The following is a 21,512-nucleotide window of genomic DNA, read 5'->3' as shown; positions in this document are numbered from 1 at the left end:
GCATAATACATAAACATTTATCATTTTTTTAAGTTAAAAAAAGTCCTTAAGACATAAGTTATCATTTCCTAATATAATTAATACATTTGAATTTTTCAAAAATAAAATTAATATTAGAAACCAAAGATAACACTTCATCAGTTTTTCTCACAAGTTATTATTTTCACTATTTAGCTATAACAATACAATTAATAAATTTTATAATTTCAATATTAACATTTTTATAATATTTTAAAAAAATTTACATTAAAAAATTCTATTAATAGAGATTGAACACCAGATTAACAACTATATTTATTTAGACAAAAGAATACATATCAATTGAGCTATTTTACTCACAATTGTTTATAATATTTTTCATTATTTATTTAATCTATTTTTTTTGCAATAAACAATAAAAAATATTTTAACAAACATATAATTAATATAATTAAATTTCAAAAATAAAAATAAACAAAAGTTCCACTAAATACAACAAATAACAAAGTACTATATAAATATCTCTCAGTGATTTGGGAGCAAAAAGATATGTATGTAAATGTAATTTAGTAGTACTAGTAGTCCATGTGATAGAAAGTTAAGGCATACTTTCTAGTACAGTCTATTGACGTTATGTTTGACCACATGTGGCATATCAACTAATAACCCATCATCACCAATAATATACTACTATCGACATAGTACACTGAATTTAACTCAACAAATAACAAGGGCAATATCGTCATTTACAATTACTTCAAATGTCCAGCATCTAGTACTTGCTGTGTATCTCGAAATTTGTGAACACTTATCAGATCTATACATAACGTTACTTCAATTCAATCTAATAAATCAAAAATAAAAATTATTATTTTATTATAAATAAAAATGAAAAAAAAGAAAAAGAAAAATTCTTGACTACACAACACGACAATCATAAAACGTAGTAACCTTAATAACAGGTTTTATTTTTCATGACTCCTTTTCCTGGAAAACTACACTATTTTTTTTTCCCTTTTTCCAACAAGCGTTTCCTTTTCTTTTCTTAATCAACACTTTCTTCAACTGTTTTTATTTAATTAATCTTTCTAAATAATTGTACAGTACTTTTTTTTCATTCATTATAATCTTTTATTTTTATATGAATATATAAACACAATCACAATCAAACTTTTTGTTTTGTTTTGTTTTGTGAGAGATTTAAAGTGTGAAAAAATGGGTGAAACTGATAACCACCACCACCACCACCAAGCACCACCGCCAGTTCAGGCACCACCACCGCAGAATCTGGGACTTTCAAGAGGACCTACTTGGACTCCAGCTGAACAGCTTCTTCAACTTCATTATTGCATCCATTCTAATCCTTCATGGCGTTAGTTTCTTTCTCTTTCACCCTTTCTATTTGATCCTTTCTTTTTTATTTCTTGTTGATTAGTTATTCTTTTTTATAGTTTAGTTTTGTTTATTTGTTGATTTTACTTTTTTGTTAACTTTATTCAGGTTTGATTCTTATTTTTTATGAAAAGTTGTTTTGTTTTTTGTTCTTGTCATTTGTTTGTATGAATGAATCTTATGTGAGATTCAGTATGTTAAAAGTTGATTGAAAAAAGTTTTGTTTTTTTTTTTTTTTAGTTTGAGATTAAAAAATTCATGGTTTGTTTAGTAGAACAAGTATTTTTTTTTTTTTTTCAGCGGAAGCATTACTTTTGGGTTTTCAGCACTACATTGTGATGCTTGGAACAACGGTTCTGATTGCCACCAATCTTGTACCTCAAATGGGTGGGAGTCATGTAAGTCTAATGATCTATGAATCACTGACACGAGACACGACATTTACACTGCAGCATCGACATCGATGATAATTTGAGAAAGTTGAATCATTGAATGTAACCGCTTTTCTACAATCTGAAGTGTCGGTGCTACATAGATACCGGGACTTGAGAAAAAGATTGGTGCTTGCTATGTATTTGTGTGATGATTATGTTGTTCTTTTGTAGGGCGATAAGGCTCGTGTGATTCAGACATTGTTGTTTATGTCTGGCATCAACACATTGCTTCAGACTTGGTTTGGTTCGAGGCTTCCAGTAGTTATGGGCGGATCACTTGCTTTCGTACTCCCAGTGATGTCGATCATCAATGATTACAATGACCAGACTTTTTCATCTGAGCATGAGGTTTGTTTATTTCAAAACATATCAATTGCGATTTCAACTATCGATTGTGTTCTGGTTTTGTTATTTGTTGACTGAATCACTTTGTGCAACATGAAATCGGTGATCCGAATCGTTAATAGATTATGACGCTTGTATTTGTAGAGGTTTACTCGCACAATGAGAACAATTCAAGGATCCCTCATTGTTTCATCTTTCATCAATATCTTCCTTGGATATAGTAGGGCATGGGGAAATTTAACAAGGTAGATTCATCTCAATCTTCAACGTTAATTTCATTTCAAGTTTAGTTTATTATCACGATTATTAGTTACTATCTTTCGATTAATTTTTTTATTTCTTTCTTTATCAGGTTGTTTAGTCCCATTATCATTGTACCTATAGTAGCTGTGGTCGGTCTCGGTCTATTCACGAGGGGCTTTCCGCTGGTACGACGACGTTATATCCAAGAATAAATTACTTACTTATTATACTAAAAACTTAAAATGGAAAGTTCATAAACTCGATTGCGTTCTTCCATGCAGGTTGCAGATTGTATCCAAATTGGACTGCCTATGCTCATTCTCCTGATCATAACACAACAGGTTTTACATCTAATCCGAAACAATTTCGTACGCTTTTACTCGCTTCTACTAGCAAATAACATTTTACATTTTTCGGTCCTGCAGTATTTGAAGCGCCTTCATCCTCAAGCTCATCATATACTTGAGAGGTTTGCTTTACTAATCTGCATTGCCATTATTTGGGCTTTCGCCGCAATCCTTACCGTTGCTGGTGCATACAATAATTCCAAATCAAAGACCCAAACGAGTTGCCGCACAGATCGCTCCTACCTTTTGACTTCTGCTCCTTGGTATGTAGCATAAGTAGTAGATTTAGGACATGTTTGGTTTGGCTTACTTCTGCTTAAATACTTACATAAGCACCTTTGGGAATTTTTGAGAAAGCTTATGGAAACGGTTTATGACATGTCTATGAATTGTTTCCAGCTTATATGGAAGCATTTTGACTTCATTTATCTTCTGTTATAGAAATAGCTTATACATTAGCACTTTTAGTTAAATTGTTTATCCAAACCGGACTTTAACTTGACCGCTTGAGTTCAAATTCTCTTTCTTGAACTTTATGATAGCAATTATGTTTCTATTTCAGGATTAAAGTTCCATACCCATTTCAGTGGGGTACCCCCATATTCAAGGCTAGTCATGTCTTTGGGATGATGGGAGCAGCACTTGTCACTTCTGCTGAGGTCAAACAACTTTTCCTTATCCTTAGTATTTTTAATTCTACAGATTGTTCAAAAATATCTCAAGATTAACGATTTGGATAGAAGATTATGACAGAAGTTAATCACTTAGTGAGATAAGATTAAACTGATTGTTGTTGTAGATTGTTCAGTTAATTTATATGCTATGAAACGCTGACACAGACACAATAATGCCACACATATACTTGTAATAATTTAAGAAATGGATGTAGTTGAATGGAGCTACATGTGTCGGTGTCGTGTTGGATACCAGACACATGGTGCTACATTTTAGTATGTTCACCGTATCGAAAATGATCTTAACTGCATTAGCCTATCTTACTATTATTGTCGATCAGTTGTCATCAAACCGATGATCTAATATGGATCTTTAATTTAATGAAATTTCGAATGCAGTCAACTGGTACTTACTTTGCCGCAGCCAGGCTTTCTGGTGCAACACCCCCTCCTGCACACGTGTTCAGCCGAAGCATTGGACTCCAGGTGAAGTTTCAATTATCTTTCTTTTTGAACAATAAACTCAATTATTCTTTTACATTAGGAAATCTTGACATCCTTGTAATTTTTGAGGTACAGGGTATTAGCATGCTGATTGAAGGCATTTTTGGTTCTGTTGTTGGTACTACAGCATCCGTGTAAGAAACCAATATTCTAAAAACTTTCGTTCTGTTTCTGTTTCGTGTTCTTTATTATTCAAATCTTGATTATATACACGGGATAATTTCACTAATCTATTCGATGATTGTAGCGAAAATGTTGGTCTACTTGGTCTCACTCATATCGGGAGCAGAAGAGTGGTGCAAATATCATGTGGTTTCATGATTTTCTTCGGTATTTTCGGTACAATATTCAACTTTAATTCTTGCATGGAGAGTTCCCTTGAACTTTTACACTTATGTAATAAATTATATTTTTTCATGTCTCTTTCAGGTAAATTCGGCGCCTTTTTTGCATCGATTCCCCTACCCATATTTGCTGCTATATACTGTGTTTTATTTGGCATTGTTGGTAAGTGTATCCGCTACTCCATGAACATTAAAACATTATAACTTTGACATGTAGATAGATGCAAACCTTATTATACATTTCTATCTCTTGCAGCTGCTACTGGGATCTCATTCATACAATTTGCAAACAACAATTCCATAAGAAATATCTATGTTTTCGGCTTAACCCTATTTCTCGGAATCTCAATTCCTCAATATTTTATCATGAACACCGCACCTGACGGTCACGGTCCTGTTAGAACAAACGGTGGATGGGTAAGTCACTTAAGTTTCTTAACCTTTCATTCCGCATGATCAATTAGTCCCGACAAAACTTCTAGGCCTGGACAAAGGTTGGTTCAACGGACCATCTGGTCCGTCTGGTCTGGTTTTTAAAACATTACATGAAACTATTTCTATTCTTATAGCATTTTTTTTCCGAAATTTTCTATATATCTAATTGGTGAAGTTTGTGTTTTGTGTGAAAACAGTTTAATGACATATTGAACACAATATTCTCATCTCCACCAACTGTGGCAATAATAGTTGGAACTGTTATTGACAACACACTTGAAGCAAAACAAACAGGTGTTGATAGAGGACTTCCATGGTGGGTTCCTTTCCAGAATAGGAAGGGAGATGTTAGAAATGACGAATTTTATCGCTATCCGCTTAGGTTAACTGAATATATTCCTACCAGATTTCTAGATTAAGTGCTTATATTTTAAGCATAGAATTTTATGAGCACAGTTGCCTTGTAAGATATGGTGTTAAACAAAAATTTTCATATAGGCAATTATTAGCCAAATTTTACCTTTGGAAAATTTATTTATGTGAGTTGTTATATAGTTCTTTATATCTTGTGTTCTTGTATGCAAAAGTTTAATCAAACAGTTTTGGTTTATAAGTCAATTAAGCTATCTCTACAACCATAGTGAAAATGAGGCTAAATTTTACACAATCTTTGCATAAACTGTGTTTTTGTAAGCTTTTATAAGGGTGTGTGTAACTTGATTTATTTTTTTGATTTCTCTTCTCCTTAAGAGAAGTTATAGGTCAAATGGTAGTTTTAGAAGCTAGATATAAGAAGCTTTTCTTTAAAGTAGTTTTGATGAGCTTTTAAATCAAGTAGGAGAGCATTTCAAAAAGGAAACAGATGATAGGGTATCCAACTACAAATGATAAAGAGTAGTCTCATAGTACTCTACAAGATAGGGACTAGGGAGAGTTCAACACCTATAGTCAATCTATTGTGATGATTTTTTGATAAATAATTTGCAAGTACATTGCAATGTTGTGTGTTGAGGCATGTTTTGACACTTGGCAGCGGATAGATGGAAACCATTGAATGAAAAAAAAAATTCTTATTTTCATTAACCGATAAAAGGTACAAGGCATTGTATATACATGGCCGGTATAGAAAGATAATGCAATGGGCCAAGTAATTTTGCATATTGGGCCTAAATGATAGAATACAAATAATAATAAAACTAAGTTTTAACACCAACATTCCCAGTTTGGAAATCAGACTGTTAAAGGGACCAAGAGCAGTGGCATAGGAAACAAGTTTGCTACTTGGTTGTCTGAATTTATTGGCATGAGATGAATGGTCTTTGATTGAATCTTGTCTTGCACTAAGTGGCAGTCCATCTTTATATGCTTCATTTGTTCATGGAATATCAGATTAGTGCAATGTGATTGCACTCCAGCTGTTGCAGTAAATAGTGTCTGGTTAAGGATGAGAGATGCCAAAGTCTTGAAGTAGAAAAATCATCCATTGGGCCTCGCAGGATGTGTTAGCCAATGCTCGATACTCCGCTTCAGATGAGGAACGAGAGACAATGAGTTGTTTCTTTGATTTCCAGCAAACCAAATTGTCTCCAAGGAAGAAATTGAAGCCAATTGTTGATCTTCTGGTGAGAGGACAAACTCCCTAGTCTGAATCTCTGAAGCCGGTAAGGTTGAGCTTTGAGTCTGTTATGAAATAAAGCCCCATGGATGGTGCATTACTGAGGTATCTGATTATTCTGTAAGCTGCCTGTAAGTGGGTTTGAGTTGGTACTGACATGCGCTGACTTAACTTGTAAGCAGAGTACACGATATTAGGGCGTGAGTGTATGAGGTACAAGAGTTTACCTATTATAGTTCTATACCGAGTCGAGTCTGCAAGGACAGGTTCTTATGATTGGTCTAGCTTGTGAGTATGGTCCATGGACGTGGACGCTGGTTTTGCACCAAGCATACCAGTTGATTCCAACAGGTTCAGACAATATTTGCGCTGACATAATGTAATTCTGTCGGAGGATCTTGCAATCTAAAAACCAAGGAAATAACAGATATAGCCCAAGTCTTTGATGTTGAACCTTTGAGCTAGAATTCTCTTGATATCAGTGATGTGCTGCTAGTTAGTTCATGCAATAATTAAATCATCTACTTACACAAGTATAGCAATAGAGTCAGTAAGATTTTTATGAGTAAATTGGGAGTAATCAGACTTGGATTATGAGAATCCAATGTGGAACAAAGTATTTGTTTTTTTATTCCATTGACGACTTGTTTGCTTAAGCCCATAAATATACTTATTTAGTTTACAAACCATATTTTTAGGTACGTTGAGGTCAGGTGGGCATTTCATATAGATCTCTTTCTCAAGTTCACCATATGAAGGAATGCCATGTTTATATCTAGTTGATGAACATGCCATTTGAGAGAGGAGGCAATAAATAACAAAATTCTAATAGTAGTCATTTTGATGATAGGACTAAAAGTTTTTAAATTTTCTAAGCCTTCGGTTTGGTTGAAACATTTAACAATAAGTCGAGTCTTATATTTATCAATGGTGCAATTAGGGAGAAATTGTAATTTGAAAATCCATTTGCAACCTATTGCTCTTTTGTTTAGGGGAAGGGTAGTGATGTCCCAGGTGTTGGTATCACTGTGAGATATAAGTTCATTGGAGATGGCTTGTTGCCAATTAGGATTAAGAATGACAAAAGAGTAAGAAGGTTCTTTAATACTAGATATATTTAAGTTAAACAATTTATGTGAATGGGATAAGTTATCGTAAGAAAGAAAATTAGAAAAGGGGGTATGAAGTTTTACCTGAATAGGGAAGAGTAGGTGGGTTGTAGTTACCTGAAATGAGTGAGAATTGACAGTCCTTTAGGTAGGAAGAAAGTTTACTTATTCTTGCTGATTTTCTGGTGTTGGTGAAGTTATGAAGTTGATTGGTGGCAGTATAGTCAAAATGAGTGGAAGGGAAGGATGATGGTAGAGTTATTATCAATTATTGAGGGGTTATTAGGAGTGTGAATGACAGGGTCAGCTGGAATGTTGGTAATATTGAAAGTGTTATGGTAGTTGGAGTCAAGGTTAATATTGTAATCATTGTCAGTAATTGGAGTGGTTACTTTAGGTTCAAGGCAAATGGAGGAAACAGTGGGAGTATTGTGGCTGGTGTAATATAGGCTATCGTTAATATTAGGGTGGTATATGGGTTAGGGTAGTGGAGAGCGAGAGGGTTTAAATTGTTCAAAAGGGAATATATATTCAAAATAAATGATATCACAAGAAATGAACATATTTTTATTGAGGACATCATACAGAAGGGAGCCTTTTAGACCAAATTTAAAACCTAGGAAAACACATTTTTTGCACCTAGAATTTAATTTAGTTATGTTAACAATTTTACTACAAACATACATAAGGCATCCAAAAGTTTTGATGTTTGCATAATCAGGAACATCATTATAAAGCAAGTTAAAAGGACACTTATGAGAAAGTAATTTGGAAGGTATTCTATTAATCAAATGGACAACATAAGATGGGGTATATGGCCAATTTTTTTTGGGGGCATGAGATTGAAAGAGGATGACACGTGTCACCCCAAGGAGGTGTTGGTACTTTATTTCAACCAACCATTTTATTGGGGTCGTAGACACAAAAGGTCTGATGATGGATACCTTGAGAAGAATAGTAAGTTTTTAAAAGAAACTAAAATCCATTATCAGATCTAATGGTATTAATAGTGACATTAAACTAAGTTTGAATGAATTTAACAAAAGATTTAATCAAATGGGAGGTTTCAGATTTGTTTTTCATGAGAAAAATTCAACAATATTGACTATAATCATCAATTATTGTTAAAAACTATTTGTGGCCAAGTATAGAAGGAGTAGTTATTGGCCCCAAAATATCCATATGGACAAGATCATAGCATTTTTCAGTTTTAGTTACACTATCAAGAAAAGAGATTCGTTTTTGTTAAGCATGGAAACAAGCATCACAAGGAATATTAGATTTGGACAAATGTGTCTAAGGACATTTTTTTATTAATGTGAAGCAATGCATCATTAGAAGGATGGCCTAATCTATTATGTCACAGGAAACAATTGTGTATAAGGTGGTTATTGGGATGTGGAACATTATTGGGGATGATAGGATTATGTAAAGATGGTAAAATCAGAGAGTATAATCCTTGATGAATTCTAGCTGCACCAATCTTCATCAAGGTATGAGTCCATTGTATGAGATAACGAGTAGAAGTAAAAATTAAAGTACAATCTAAAGAAGCATATAAACGAGATAATGGTATTAAATTTGCAAAGAAAGTTGGTATATATAGGACATCATGGATATAGAAATCATCAGAGAAATAAATGGAACCATCGATTTCTTCCATTATTTTTTAAGCTTTATCGCTACTTCTATTGCATCACATTCAAGCTTAGGACATCAATCAACATATACTTCACTCCATTCAATCGAAAATCTTCGAATTCTCGCATTTGGTAAGTTTTTCATTTTCTTTTTTTTTTGCTTTTTGTTTTTGATGCATTAGTTTGAAGTTAAACGCATAAGAGGTTGATTTTGTTATATTTGAACATATAATATGTTGTTTAATGAAGTATGAATGTAGATTTTTTTAAACTAAGAGCAATTGGGCATGCTCTATTTCTTCGTGTTCTGGTTTCGGGAGGACACGAAAGTTAATTTCCCTATTTTGTTATTCTATATTGCAAAAGTTAACTTCTAAATTTAGTTGTTCTGTATTATTTTTCTGATTTTTCTTGTTATGTCCCATGACTTTGGTTCGCTGATTATGATATGATTTTCTGGTGTAATTACAAGTAAAATGTATGATAACATAGACAAATTAAGTTATGGTAGAGTGACCCAACATACTTTCGTTTGGAAGAAAATAGATAATCCCTCTCGTCCAGCCGTTGGAGTGGAAATAATGTTGCCTTTGTTTTATCTAAGGGTACTCGAGTATTCTAAGGAGTTTTGTCATGTGGGCTTCTAGTGCAGCACTTGGTCGAAAGGTGTGAGATAGCTATGATGTCGATAACATTAGAATCATGTGAATTGAATGTCTTCCTTGTAAATCATAACACCTCACTAGAAGGTTGCAACATGTGGCTCTATGATTTCTGGTAATGATGCCTCTTATCTTAAGGTACTCAAGCGTTTTCAGGATGTGGATGCGAGATCACGACTGTCGGTCATGTGGTCACATTTTCCCATGCAAGTTGTCAAGGATCGAATGGTTGCTTGAATAATATATAATAATGGTTCATGGGTAAATGTACATATTTTATCCATTTCTAAAACTCCAAAAGTTTTTCTCTGATCTTTGTAGTTGCCCCTTCTCTTTGTCAACGGTCATCCATCATCATTTACTCTAACGTCTTTACTTAATCTTCTCTGATGAACTTTTTTCAACGCAAATAATCAAATTTCTTTCTTCCAAGGTAATGATTCGAAGTCCCTTTATCTTATGTACTTATCTTTCCTTTGTTAGGGTTTCTTGAGAATGTGGTGATAGAGGATTTGAAGGAAGTGGCTGCGGTCGATTATGGAATGGTAGCTGATAGTCTCGCTCTTAGAGAGGTTACTAGAGGTTTGCTTTTCATTTGTTACCCTTGATGAACCCCATTATTATAGATGATTTTAAACTGGAGTGAAAGGCTCATACCTATATCAAAACACATCATCATGCTTTTAGCTACAACCCTACAGATGGCGAGGTGAGGTGGTGGTTAGAATCTCAATCTCATACTTATGCTCATGTCCGTTATTTTTTGTATGTGTTAGCAGTAATTCCGAGATGGACAACTATGGCCAAGGAACACATAATGTGATGAGAGACATCTCGGTAATGTGAATGGATTAAGAAATATTAGATGTTGTATTCATCTTTGTTGGTAAGGGTAGTTTAGACCATATTTTCACCTGGTGGGTCTCCTTTCGGACTAAGGGGTACTTTCCCTTGAAGGAGATAAAAAGGTGTGCATCAAATATGAGGGGTATGTCATCCCTCTCCATTAATATTTATTTTCTTTGATATGTTTTCACATTCCTTTCAACAACTTTGAAGTAGGCATTCTGAATTATCTGGAGATCTCTTCCTTACAACGACATTTGGCGAGTTGGGATTTTGTCAAAGTCATTCAGTATTGGTGTGAGTACAAGAAAAGTGTGTCAACCTTAACACTCCCTTTCCACTTTTTGAACGTTCAACGTCGCTCGAATGACTCAACATGGGGTCAAGGCTTGCTCTCCCTTAGGCTGGGTCAGAAGATGTTTGAGGTTTACTCCAACAATGTGAAGAATTTTAAAGAATGGTACTACTTGGTCACTCCTCTCACTGAGGTGGCCCATGCCAGTATGAGTTACATTTAACTCGTGGTGCCTCTAAAATGTAAGGATAAGTTCCCGAAATTCTAGTATTCATATCCTTCTTTGTTGGTAAGGGTAGTTTGGACCATATTTTCATCGAGGTGGGTCCCCCTTCGGGCTAAAGGGTACTTTCCTTTGAAGAAGATAAAAGTGTGTGCATCAAATATGAGTGGTGTGTTATCCCTCTTCATGAATGATTGTTTTCTTTGATATGTTTTTGCCTTCCTTTCAACAACTTTGAAATAGGAATTCTGAATCATTTGGTGTTCTTTTCCTTACAACTACATTCGGTGAATTGGGATTATGTCAAAGTCTTCTAGTATTGGTGTGAATACAAGAAAAGTGTGTCAATATTAAAACTCATTTTCCACCTTTTTAAAGTTCAACGTTGCCCGGCTGAATCAACACGGGATCAAGGCTTGCTATCCCTTAGGTAGGGTCAGAAGATGTTTGAGGTTTACTCTGACAGCGTGAAGAATTTTAAAGACTGGTACTACTTGGTCACTCTCTTCACTGAGGTGCCCCATGTAAGTATGTGTTACATTTAACCTGGGGTGCCTCTTAAATGTAAGGATAGTTTCCCAAAATTATGGTGTCGGAGATACTTCTTTGTTGAGGCTAAGTCTTATGATTATCTTCCAGACGACTTGTCTCGAAAGTAGGCCCACTTGAAGAGAAGTGAATTGCAATTTCATATCTCCACCTATAACCATTTTTGTGGTGTGACAATTTCTCAACAACACATTCTTAAATTTCACAACTTTGTAAGTTTTAAACATAACAAGATCATTGTAAACATTACGAAAGCCACAAATGTCAATCCACCACCCAGTTAATTCACTAACAATGTTTAAAATGATGAATTTTATCGATTTCCTCTAGAAATATTTTTCAATATATTTAAGCATAATCTTATGAGCATAAAATTTGGTGCTTACAAGAGTATGTGCTTAGATATATATATATTTTTAAACACAAGTCTAACGATGGATACAGATGTTAGAGCCTACGCGAGTATGAATTTAAGGAGGATGTTACGAGACACCCCAATAATTTTCAATTATGATAAAATTAACCTTGGTATTATTTACCTTATCACATTTTAAAAAAAAAATTCACTCTTAAAGAACCAATAAAAAATAAATTTTTTTTTGATAGTGGTATTTTAAAAGTACGATAGACTTTTTACTAACCCAAAAGAAAATTTTGCATTTTTTTTATATTTGGTGTATTTTAAAAATTTTCATTTTTACCCTATTCTTCACCACTGGCTTTGAATGTTTTACTTACTTGTTTTATTTAACTTTTAAAATTTTTTAATTGAGTTATAGAATCTAGGATTGATTCATTCATTATATGTTTTAATTGACTGACATTTCTCTCTCTCTCTCTCTCGATCTAAGTGTTATTATGGGCACTTTCTATTAGAAGACAACATGGTATTATCATTGTTATTGTATGTTTTGATACACCAAATAGACAAAGAGGCAGGAGGGAAAAATTTATTTTGGATTATAAGATGGGAGGAAACTATAAGAACCATAATTCCTCTAAAGTCACTTGTATTATAAGAGTAAAATGTCCATTTATGTTGAGATTTGTATCAAGCAGTATTGGTTGGAAGGTAACAATTAGATGTGGTATTCACAATCATGTTCTAGCTAAGGATTTAGTTGGTCATGAAATATCAGAACACCTGAAACCCAGAGATAGATTGTTTGTGAATGATATGACAAAATAACAGATGCCGCCAAGGTAAAAATGACCTCTTTGAAAGATAGAGATTCAAATAACCTGACGAGTGCAACGCTAGTGTATAAGGTAAGATTTACATACTAACCTACCATCAGAGGTTCGTTCACGGAAATGCAATAGTCATTGGGTTTCGGCGAAGTTCAAACCTATTTGTCCATTGCCTCCCATCATTGACCGCTGGAGATATAATTGTAGTGAAGGTGCAAGAACATGTGAAACAACATATGCGGGATGTATTAGACATTAGTTAGAAGAAGTCAGAAAGTCAACATAATTTATGTTGTATTTATATGATTGTATAGTTGCGATTATATGTATATATTTTGTCAGATTGTGATTGTACACTTTTGTAGGCTATATCATGTTATGTTAAGTTATGCCATGTTATGTTAAGATATGCTAAGTTATGTTTATATTATAGTGTGAGAAAAAATGATAACAGTCAATGTAAAATATTTTACACTGACAACCAATCAACGACCTATCCAACCAAGTCATACTTAAATTTGAAAAATACTTTAATGATTTGACAATTTATTATATTTTCATTTGACGACAGTGTATATCCATTGTGCTCTTATAGTATTGTGATGTTAATAATATATAAAAAAAATCAAAAAATAAAATAAAACACTCTACTGCCTAGCATTTAAAAAAAAGATATCGATAACACGCTGCTCATATTGAAATTTTTATATACCGGGTAACCCTAATTGGGTATCTTATCGGATTTTTTAAATATCTGGTACACCCCATACTTCTATGAGTTAAAAGGTAGTGCACTGACAGTGTAAAATAGTTTTACACTGTCATCCAATAGAAAATCATAAATGTGCCATGTCATTAAAAAAAATTTAATTAAAAAAATGGTTTAATTGAATACATGGGTGGTGATTGGTTGACAGTGTAAAAATATTTTACACTGTCAGTGCATCACCCCTTTTCTCTACTTCTATATTAAAATTTTATAAATGAGAAAAAAATATATCCAAACAACGAGTTTATATCGGATTTTTTTTTTAAATATTCGATATAAGCCTATAATTATTACAAAAAAGCATATTAGTGACGTGATTTTCACGCCACAACAAGAAAAATCACTTCACAAATTGATTTTTGTGACGTGATAATTTATGTCGCAAGAGAGCGGGTGACAAGTGGGTTAAGAAAATCAGCTTTATTTGCAACGTGATTTCCATGTCACTAATTAGTGACATGAAAATCACGCAACTATTTATTATTTACTTGAATTCAAAGGTCAGTAATAATTTCAAGTTGCGACGTGATTTCCATGTCACTAATTAGTGACATGGAAGTCACATAACTAATTCTTTTTTTAAAAATAATTTCTGAAATCAATTATAAATTATAAATATATAATAATATATTTTAGGCTAAATTACAGTTTTGGTCCCCCTATTTTGTCTGATTCACGAATTTAGTCCCCTTATTTTAAATTCAAACAGTTTTGGTCCCCCTATTTTATATTTAAACAGTTTTAGTCCCTCTCTCATGTTTTTTCAAAGAAAATCGATGAGATTTTTTATTTATTAACTTATATTTTTATCTATGAAATTCATTAATAAGTTTATATACTATGATTTGTCATGTTTTACAAGTAATTTGTCATTCAAAAAGTAAAAATATTGTTAATTTTAAGTGAAAAAGTATGAAAGGGTGACCAAAATTGTTTAAATCTAAAATAGGGGGATCAAAACTGTTTAAATTTAAAATAGAGGGACCAATTTCGTGAATACGAGAAAATAGGGGGACCAAAACTGTAATTAAGCCTATATTTTAATAATATATAACAATTTTTTATTAATATATATATATATATATATATATATATATATATATATATATATATATATATAAAATAATAATAATAATAATAATATTTTCATAATCTGTTTTATATATATTCTAAAATATTTAATAAAAATTTCGTTTTAATAAATTCCTATCTAATAATCTGTTTTAATAATTTTTTTTGTTAAACTTATAATAAAATATAATGACTTGTTTTGATAAATAAATGATAACATATAATCCCTTTTAAAAATAAACATATAATAAAATATAATCTTTTTAAATAATAAACTTATAATAAAACATAATCTGTTTTAAATTTATTTTAATAAAAATTATATTCTATTTTAACATACAATAGTTAATTTTTTTAATAAAAACTATATTCTATTTTCAATATCATCCAACAACCAATAATCAACAATCAATAAAGTAAAATCTAAAAAAATAAATAAAATGGCAAAAATACCTCTTAAAGTTCTTATTAATCCAGAAAATCTTCCTCTATCTTCTTCAAATGCTCATTCAAACACAAATATTATTCCTAAAAAAAATAAAATTAAAACACAATTAAAAATAAAAATATACCAAAACAAAATTAATAAATAAAAGAAGATAAAATTAATATGGCTAATACCTTAAACAGTTTATAATGAAGAATTTCAATAGAAGTTTGACATGGATTTGAGGTAATTTGAGAGAAGGGAGGAAGAAGAAGTTTGAGAGGGATGAAGGTTGAGGGTTGAGAGAAGAGGAGGAAACACTGAAAGAAGAAAGAGAGAGATAATAGAGACTGAGGAAGGGAAACGTTGCGTAATTATTAATAGCGCCATCAGCGACGTGAATTTCATGTTGCAACTTTGCGAAATAGAATTCATGTCGCAATCAACCAATGATTATAATGACGTTACAACCTCATCTGCTCCTTGTTAGTCAACTTTATCAGAAAAGTTTTTTTTGTTTTTGGAATTTTATGTTGCGACATGATTTACATGTCACAACTTGAATTTTGAAAAATTCAAATTTCTCCCATGTGCGAATCTGACGCCTTAAATTTTTCATTTTTATATTTTGAGTTGCGACGTGTTTTACACGTCACAACCTTTTTTCTTAAACTTTTTAATCTCTCTCCCTTTTTAAACGTTACTTTTTTTATTTTTTAATATTATAAACACATTGCGACGTGATATACACGTCATAATTTATTTATTTTACACATGTGAAAATTACGTCACAACTTCACGTGGCTAAAGAGTACATTTTTTATAGTGAATTTTAATACAAAATTTCATAAAAACCGTGTGAAATTCTATGAATTATTTGAAAATTTCGGTATTTTGGATAAAACTTAATTAAGCTATTTCTACAACTAAACTGAAAATGAGGATAAACCATTTCTACATAAATGGATACTTAGTTTACTCAATTAAGCGATGCAAAGTGGAAAAAAAAAAAACTATTTTTAAAGGGAGTTTATTAATTTAGTCAAACAAAAAGGTGAGTTTATGAATTCGACCAAACAAAAAAGGGAGTTTATTAATTTATGTAGTTATGAGTAGTTTAGAACTATTTCTATTTCTATTATAATTATTGCTTAATCTTAATTAATTTAAAAGGAAACTTAATGTCATGCACTTTCACTATCTTGTGACGATATGGTTTTACTAAATCTACTCGCATCTAATCTCAATTTATTTTCCTTTTGCATTTACACTAGGGGTGTTCGTGGTTCAAGAACTGCACTGAACTGAACCAAATTAGTGGTTCAGTTCAGTTTTTGAAAACCACTTTAATAAAAAATCAATTAACCGTTAAAGGAGTTCCAATTCAGTTTTAAATTGGTTTTGAACCAGATTGTATTTATAAACTGGTTTACAATCGATTTCTACTTATAAACCGGTTTTAAACCAATTTATAATTAAAAGTTAAATTTATTTTATAAATCATTTTCAAAATTGTTTTTTTTAAGTTATCTCCATATATATATATATATATATATATATATATATATATATATATATATATATATATATATATATATATATATATATATATATATATATATATATATATATATATATATATATATATATATATTCAATGCAAAAATAAAAAGATAAAAAGGTACATGTTAAAAAAAACGAAAGATAAAAAGCTTCAGTTTTTAGAATTAGATTTTTGTTGTTTCTATTTTTTTTCTAACTAAAAATTACCAGGTTCACTAAGTTAATGGAATAGTCCTGTCTCAATTTTTTGCAATTCAATCTCATGTGAAAGATTTAAAATTATTTTAATAGTTTCGCATAAACAATTTAAATGATCTTCTTCCACGCACTTGCCTCAATATTTTAATAAGAACAAATTTTATTTGCCAGGTGCTTTCACAACCTCGAGTACAGTAATTTTTTTAAAAAATTGAAAGCATCAAATTATTCTTGGACACCATACTAAATACGAAACGAGGACTGTTAGAAGATAAAATAATTGTGTAGCTTCACTAAATTATGTTTTTAGAATATTTTTTCTAAATAAAATAATATAGAATTGTAAAAATTTGGTTCAGTTTTTTGTTTTGTTATTTATCTTTAAACCATGAATGAATATAAAACATTGAGATGCATTCGGTATTTACACAAAAAAAAGATGTTGTTAATGGTTATGGAAGAGAGAAAATATGTTAAAGAGGTGAGAGAAAATGTATTTGGTCAAAAAAATAGAACTCAAAAGTCAAGTTAATAAAGTTAAAAATTAATTGTTACAAAAAAAAAAGTAAAATAAATTACAATCGTCTAAATCAATTTAATAGTTATTAAAAAATTCAATTTTTTGGATTTTTGAAAAATTCGATTTTTTTTTTTAAAAACTCAATTTTTTATATTTTTGAAAAACTATTTTTTTTAAATATTTAAATGGATATGAAGTTTTAAATAAAAATAATTTATTGAATTATAAAAATACTACATATAGTGAATATATTTTTCATGAAAAAATTATTTTTTGATTTTTTTAATTTTTATGAAAATAAATATTTTATAAAAATATTTTTTGTGTGCTAAATTATTATTTTTGGTTTTAGGAAAAAAAAATATTTTCGAACCAGTTTATAAAACGAAACTGGTTTAGAACCGGTTTTAAACTGAATTTGAATTGTTTAAATTAAATGGTTCAGTTCATTAACCATTTAAGTGGTTCAGTTTTTTAATAGTGCAGTGCAATTCAGTTCTAGTATACAATTCAGTTAACCATATTTTTGAACACCCCTAATTTACACTATAATTTAATATATCAAATCTATAACATGATATGTTTGTCATTAATATACTAATCAGCCTTCAAGTGTTTCATTGACTCAATCTATCCTCAAGCTTAAATTAGCCAATTTTAGTCACACTTTGATTTTAAAATTGGGCTGGATATATTTGCAAGTTAAACTTGGGTCATATTTCAATTCAGTCCAAGTTAGTTTTATGTCACACAATAATTTAGTATTGTATAATACTATATGGTAGTACTATTTTTATATTATATGGTGTGTTTCAAAATATATTATAATGTACTTTGCTTATCTTTCAACTTTTGTTTTCTAAGTTTGTAATTGACTATATATATTCTATAATCCATTAATTTATGGTAAGATCAAGTTCGAATAAAACCTAGCGAGAGAGAGTAAAGTGGAAATTTATGAGGAACTACATAAGCATGATGTGCATTTGATGCTTCCCAAAGGAGTTGAAAATAAATTAGAAGATTGGGAACATTTTTCTTTAACATAATCTAGCAACATATCCGTATTAAACAATTTTCATAGATGGGTCATGCTAACGAGTGCTTCCGGGGCACTCTTTAAGGTTTCCATATAAAAAAAAATATTCTCTAAATAAATTAATCAATTCAATTTTCAATGCATTTAATACACTTTTTTTTAATGAAACAGACATTTTTGGTCATTAAAAGAAGTCAATTATTTCTATTTTTAATATATTAAATACAAGTATATTTAACAAAACATTCCTTTTTTAGACTCTTAACCAGTGTCCTCGGGGCACTCGTTAGCATTTCCCTTATATGTATAAAGTTTTTTTAATGATAAAATAATGATTAATAATAGGGTGAATATCATCAACCAACATAAAAGGTAGTAACTAATAGCACAAGGAGAGTTAAACACAAAGTGCACAAGACCATTTTTACTGAAATTATTTTCAGGTCAAAAGATATTTTTCTCCCCCATTTCTTTCATACTTATTAAGACACTATTAAAAATACTATCGTTACAAACAATCCAAATAGATGAGGAAACAACATAATAGATCATAACGAAACTATCCCTATACTTAACTCTACCACCCAGAGAGAGGAAATACTCAAACAAAAGCCATGATCACTAGAAATAATCAGTTGATAATCTAATCAATAAAATATTTTATATTACACAAACAACACTAACTCACATGTGATAGAGATGGGAGACCAAATCAACCATACCGTCACACAAGGGGCAAACCATCCCATTAGAATTGAAAATCATTCCTCTTTCGAATAGGGTGTTTTCTAAAAGGAGGTCTATCTTGCAAAAGCTACCAAGAGAAGATCACCACCTTAGAATGTCTTAACCGACGTAGATTAAGGAGAAGGTCGAGTTCTCAACCATCTCAGATGAGAAAAAAGGGATAAGGAGGCCCAAAAGAATATGATAAGTAAAGGAAACAGAGAAAATATTATCTCCTAAATGACTTCACTTCCACTTATCTTTGTCTTGAGAAAGAGTGGAACTATGGAGCATGTAGAGAAGGTTATCAACCACCGGTAACTTGCAAAGAAAAACGGTTCATCTCCACCTTATATCCCAAAAAAGATTCTCATTCTCCATACTCTCAATCTAACCCACCAAACTATCATATTGAGTAGAGATTGAATAAAGACCTTGAAACTTTTTACTAAGGGAGAAAGATCCTACCGAAGAATCCTCTCGAAAATAAGTCTAGAGGCCCAAACCCACAATCCTAAGAATACCATCGGCAAACCAATCAAACAGGTCATCCTCTTTGGACCTAAGAAGAGATATCCACCATGAAGTAGCTGATTGGAAACCCGATGATCTTCCTCCCCAAATAGATAAAACAATTGAGGCATCATATCTAGCTACAAGAATATCGCACCAAAGACATGAAGTTCCCGTAACTAATCTCCATCTCTATTTGGCCAAGAAGGCTAGGTTTACCAACCAGAGGTCCCTAACTCCTAACCCCCCTTTGTTCTTAGATTTATAGACATTTTCTCACTTGACCTAAGAGATCCTATAATCACCATTCACACCTCCCTAAAAAAAAACCTTCTTTAAATCTTAACTAACTTCTTCCAAACCTTCACAAACACCTTTGTGAAAAACAAAAAGACAACATAGATAGCATTATACATTAAATTAAGAAAGACCACTCAACCCCCTAAACTGGCATACATGTGCTTCCAGAAATAAAGTCTCTTGGGAACAAATTGACTAAAGGTTCATAGGTGGAATTCAACCTAAGGTTAGCCCCCACTACGAGGCCTATGTATTTAAATGGTAGAGATTTAGTCCTACATAGAGGAAATTCCTAGCAGATGCCAAAAGACAGGGTCTACATTAACCCCAACAAGACCGTTCTTGAAGAAATTAACCCAAAGATTCAAAGCCAAGCCAAATCCCCTTATGATTGCCTTAATGTTCCACAAGTTCTCAATACTAGGATCAATCAATAAGAGTGTGTTATTTGTGTATTGAAGATGAGTGACCACCAAATTAGATGTTTACACTCTAACCCCAAAGTAAAGATCAAGCTCAAAAACCCTTGAAACTAGACCGTTAAGCCCCTCAACGACAAGGAGAAAAAGGAAAGGGTCTAGAAAGTCACCTTGTATCAAATCCCTATGGATTCTAATCCCTAATGCTCTGCCACCATTCATTTAGTAAAGTCAATTTTTAATAAAAGGTGCATTTGATATAGGTATGTTAAAAAATATGATAATTGTATAAATATGTTTTCTGTCTTTGATAAAAGGTGCATTTGATATAGGTATGTTAAAAAATTTAATTACTTTTATCATTAAAAATAGTTTTCGTGTAAGAGTTTTTTAAAAAAACATTTTTTAATTTTTGAAAGAAAATCTAATCTAGTAACTTTTCCAAAAATTATTTATTTTAAATAAAGAACTTAAGTGCAAGGGTTTTAAATTTTGAAAAAATAATAAGTTTTATGATATAAAACAAACTGAAATTAGCTTCAAAATTTTTTAAAACTAAAACAAACACACCCAAATAATACATACTATATGTGATTAATATTTAACTCATTGGCCTCGAATGTCAAGGAAAGAAGGTAGTTTAAGGAATTCTTAGAAGCTGAATAAATAAATATTTTAGAATTAAAATATGATGCATATTCATGTCATTCATGCTCACTTCAAGCCACACACACCATAATCTTATCTCTTATAGTTTTGTTGATTAATTTATTGAGTTGACTAAAAGAGGCTTGACTTGTAAGATTATTGGATCAGCAATGATGAAAAAGGATAATACTAATAAAAATACACTCACAAAGAGAAAAATATTAAAATGATGATTGGATTAAAAAAATGGAGCAATGGAAGCGTCTTAGAAACCAGAAGACAGTGACTTGTGTTAGGTTGCTTTCAATTTTATCACCTTATACGCGTTTCTAGTATGAATGGGACAAAATCACTTTCAATGGAAGCATGTAATTGGAACTTGTACACATGGGAAATTGATTGCATCATGTCCGACGCAATCGGTACATCGATGACACTTAGGTTTTGATATTGAGCTAAATATGAAAACGATCTGATCATGATGATCAGACG

General features: G+C 31.4%; 1 protein-coding gene and 1 long non-coding RNA gene across 3 annotated transcripts; one reads left to right on the top strand and one right to left on the bottom strand.

Annotated features, from left to right (window-relative positions):
* The first annotated feature begins 980 nt into the window (after positions 1-980).
* Positions 981-5,259, top strand: LOC131596547 (nucleobase-ascorbate transporter 3). 2 transcript variants are annotated; one of them, XM_058869226.1, is made up of 14 exons: positions 981-1,351; positions 1,672-1,769; positions 1,977-2,153; positions 2,295-2,395; positions 2,503-2,578; positions 2,675-2,734; positions 2,819-3,003; positions 3,303-3,399; positions 3,814-3,900; positions 3,994-4,052; positions 4,166-4,248; positions 4,348-4,425; positions 4,519-4,679; positions 4,895-5,259. In XM_058869226.1, the coding sequence occupies exons 1-14, from the start codon at positions 1,195-1,197 to the stop codon at positions 5,114-5,116; spliced, it is 1,641 nt and encodes a 546-aa protein (XP_058725209.1). In that variant the 5' UTR covers positions 981-1,194; the 3' UTR covers positions 5,117-5,259. The 2 variants fall into 2 exon arrangements, with proteins under 2 accessions (XP_058725209.1, XP_058725208.1); XM_058869225.1 differs by having other exon boundaries at positions 982-1,351; positions 4,166-4,257.
* Positions 5,260-5,376: 117 nt separating this feature from the next.
* Positions 5,377-15,420, bottom strand: LOC131596549 (uncharacterized). Its single transcript, XR_009282334.1, has 3 exons — positions 15,289-15,420; positions 15,121-15,195; positions 5,377-13,016 (listed from the first exon to the last, which is right to left on the bottom strand). It is a non-coding gene; the product is annotated as an uncharacterized LOC131596549 (long non-coding RNA).
* Between the last annotated feature and the right edge of the window lie 6,092 nt (positions 15,421-21,512).

The sequence above is a fragment of the Vicia villosa genome, linkage group LG4 (assembly GCF_029867415.1).
Source record: "Vicia villosa cultivar HV-30 ecotype Madison, WI linkage group LG4, Vvil1.0, whole genome shotgun sequence".
Lineage (NCBI taxonomy): Eukaryota > Viridiplantae > Streptophyta > Magnoliopsida > Fabales > Fabaceae > Vicia > Vicia villosa.
This window is presented reverse-complemented; position numbering and strand designations above follow the sequence as displayed.